This window comes from Sycon ciliatum, chromosome 1, assembly GCF_964019385.1.
Source record: "Sycon ciliatum chromosome 1, ocSycCili1.1, whole genome shotgun sequence".
NCBI classification, from domain to species: domain Eukaryota; kingdom Metazoa; phylum Porifera; class Calcarea; order Leucosolenida; family Sycettidae; genus Sycon; species Sycon ciliatum.
In genome coordinates, this window is record NC_088643.1 from 16,039,227 (window position 1) to 16,042,983 (window position 3,757).

General features: G+C 56.2%; 1 protein-coding gene across 1 annotated transcript; it reads right to left on the bottom strand.

Annotated features, from left to right (window-relative positions):
• Positions 1 to 385: 385 nt before the first annotated feature.
• LOC135817116 (prenylcysteine oxidase 1-like) lies at positions 386 to 1,852 on the bottom strand. Its single transcript, XM_065330273.1, has one exon. It carries the CDS (start codon positions 1,850 to 1,852, stop codon positions 386 to 388), a length of 1,467 nt encoding a protein of 488 aa, XP_065186345.1.
• Positions 1,853 to 3,757: the final 1,905 nt, after the last annotated feature.

The following is a 3,757-nucleotide window of genomic DNA, read 5'->3' on the forward strand; positions in this document are numbered from 1 at the left end:
CATGTTCAAAGAGATACATGCAGACACAGAACTCGTAATAGTCGTATGTCAACAGCTGGCTTGTGTTCTATTGCCTATGCATGTACTGCGCAGTATGGGATAACATTGAGGCGAGCAGCATATCGAGGAGCGGTTCTCCACCGTCGACAGGTTCGCAAATGATAGTAACGTACATCAGCCAGTTCATGATAATCCCAGTTACTACCGTCACCCGTGCAGAGCCGCGTTGTGCAAGAGCAGCGTTGCGTTTCGCCCCGAAATTACGATCATCTCCCTGGACTGGAGGAGGGGTTCTCCACTCCGGGCAAATTAATTCGCATGGTGAGTATAAACGTACGTCAGACACTTCATCGTAACCACAGCTTAAGATGAGTTACTGCTCTCATCACCCGTGTAGAGCGTTGTGCAAGAGCAGCGCGGCGTTGCGGCCCGAGATGACGCTCATCTCCATGGCGCTGGCCACCCACTCGATCGTGCTCGTGTACGCCAGCGCGTCGTCGAGCAGGAACGGCAGGAACTCCTCGGGCCCCGCGCCGTACTGCGGGTACGCCAGCCACTTGTGGCTGACCTCGCCGGATTCACCATGGTACACGTGGTCGACCTTCTCGAACACCTCGTTTATGTGCGCGTCAGTCAGCTGCACCTGACTGAACAGCTTCCAGACCGGGTCGCCGTGCACCGGCTCCCCACTGACAGTGCTCTCGCGGCCAATGCAAGTAAAGAGCATGTCGGTACTCGGAAGGGTGGCCACCAGGTCCGGGTAGCGCGTGCCGTTCAGGGAGGACGGCAGGTGGGCGAACTCCGGCCGCGGCATGCCCTTCACGAACGTCACGTACACCGTGCGGTACTCGATGCAGCAGGCCGGCAGCGGGGCTGCGCGCGGAAAGTCGATCAGCGTGATACCACTATCCTGCAGCGGCGTGGCCAGCACCAACGCATCGAATATGGTGGAGCTCAGCGCGTTGGTTGCCAGATCCCGCGTCGTGACGTTGTACACGGGCTTAGAACCAGCAGCACCGTTGGCGATGCGTTGGATGGACGTCACGAAGCTGCCGGTCGGGCTACCGGCACCTGACATGTTCCGCAAACCCTCGGCGACCCGGCAGTTGCCGCCCTTGACGGAGAACAGGCCGTCCTGCGAGCCCGCCAGCGACACCAAGGTCGGGAATGCCGTCATCTCGTCCGGATCCTGGTTGTAGTTTATACGCGTGGCCACGCTGACCAGCTCCCTGATGGCCTCGTCCGAGATGTGGTGCGCTTTCATGTAGTCTCGGCCGGACATGCGCGTCATGTTGAGGAAGTCGCCGCTCGGATCCATTGCGTTCAGCATGTCCGCTACGGTCTTGAAGGCCTTCCCGGAATCCTGCAGGCCGTAGATGCTCTCAAAGCGCTTCAGCATCTTGTCGACAATTTCCTCGATCCTGAGTATTGATAGACCATAGCGCATTGCAAGCCGGAGCTTATCCTCTAGAGGGTGGTCTGTCGTGAAGAAGAAGAAACCCTCTTTCTCTATAATGCCCGTGAAGCCGTTGCCCTCTCCGCCGGTCAGTTCAGACGTGTGTGCCACCCGTTCCACAAAGGCCTTCATGTACAGGTTTTTAGGGTGGATCACCGACCCGCCCTCTTCAAACATCTGGCCACCGACTCCTACAGAGCGAGTGCGCCCAGTGGTGTTGTCAGTCACGAACGTGATGTCCAGTGTGCGATTCGGGTCTTTCCACGCGTCGCGCAAGAAATACGCCGCTGACGATCCGCCCAGGCCACCACCGATCACGCCAACCTTCACCACGTCCGCTGAAGAGCTAGCCACAGCTGGTACACCTGCTGCATGCACTGCAGCGACTGCGAGCATCGCGGCCCAGAAGAATCCTGAATCTCTCAATACATGTATCAGCATTTCCTTCATTGTCATCCAAAAGGTTTTCAAATTCTACCAATGTACATGTATTATTATTTTTATAATTTCATATCTTGCTACGTGCAATGAATGGTCTCCGAATGTTTCGATCAAACACTGATCAATAACAATAGGACCGGTGGGAAGACCTGGGCTAAGTAAGTAACAGATATTTTATAGCTTTACAATGGCACGCCAGGGGCACCGAAATAAAGTTCAAGATTCAGATTCAGGCTTTATTTTGAGTACATGTATGTTCATTGATTGTGGTGATTTTGAATCCACACTCGATCGAGTCGTCGACCTCCACAGTTAAATTTCCACACCATCAGTTACGTCATTATTACGTTCACAGTGACGTCAAAAAAGGGAAACCGCGGGAAAACGAACTAATACTGAAACATGATCCCGAAGTCGAAATAAGAAAAGTTGCAAGAATAAAAATATTTGCATTTGGCGTCTACAACATACAACTAACTTGTAGCTTGTTTTCTGAATGTTGCCGACAGCCCTGCTACTTGTAGCTCTATTTTGTTTTGTAGCATTGCAATGGCCATCTCCATTGACCCGTGGATATTGGACAGGCTGCGCTGTCAGTTCGAGGAGGACTACACTTCCACTCGGCATCGCCGGCGACAACGAACGAGCAGTCCTCGAGCTCAATTTCTGGAAGCGTTGAAACAGCCAGACCCTCGTCTCCCTGCAGGCTGCCAGTGCCACTTGAATGACGCACAATACACCATCTTGGGCATAATCACGTCCGAAGCGGAGCAGATCTTACGTGATGATCCAGAATGCGCAGTCCCACAGCCGTTCTCACTGCCGAAGCTGAAGGGCTTCATAATCCGACTGAAATCGTTCCGTATCGAATTCTGCAGGCAGTCAACTCCGAGAGACAGCAGCTTTGTCGTTGTTATTGACAAGTTGGAAATCGTCACGTCAGAAAAGCTCACTCCCATTGGGGGACCTGAGTTCATTGAGGATAGCAAGGCTGGTAAAAGTATTCTGCTTGGACAGTACAATCAACAGCAGCAGGTTGATGAGATTGCTTCGGACAACACGGCCTTGCTCGTGGATCTTGATCGCGGGCCGTCCCAGACGGACCCCGAGCCGGAGTGGAATTTGAACGTGCTGCGCGCCGCCTCATTCGCCATCCACCCGCAAGAGGAGAGCATGTTGAACAGCGCCGCGCCGCCGGATGTGCCGTGCAGCATACCAAGCCTCTCGCAGGCAATGGCTGACGATAGCGAGGGTGTCGATGCGGGCAGTCTGCTCGTCTCTGCTGGCGCGGAGAACGCGGCCTCGACGGCTCGGCACTTTGCACCGCGGCAGGACACTGCCCGCGGATCGCCACAAGGTCGCATCGTCGTGCTGCCGGTTGAGATGTTCTCTCTGACGCCGCCCAGTGCTGCTGCTGTTGGATCCAGAACTGCTACCACCGCCGGCGTTAGTAGTAGTACTGCGGCACTCGGCACGGTGGGCGATGCGTCGCTGATGATGTCGTCGCAGTCGCAGCCCCTGCGGCCCGGCGACAGCGTGGACGGCTGCGCGCAGCAGCACCAGGAGCTGGTGGACCTCGGCAGCGTGACGTCCAGCAGCGGCTCGGTGGTGATCACCACGGCGGCGTCGTCGGCGGCGTCGTCGGCGGCGACGGTGACGGCCGCCCAGTGCGTGTCGGTGCCGCTCTGCACCCAGCTGCAGTGCAGTCCGACCATGATGGAGTGTGTTGCCACCGCCGTGGCAGTGCAGGACACGGACACCAGCGACGCCACCAGCAGTAGCAAATACCAGACGGCAAGCGAGCACGACTCACCCCTGGTCCCGAAGTGCGCCGACACACGCTTCCCATCCAATCTGCTC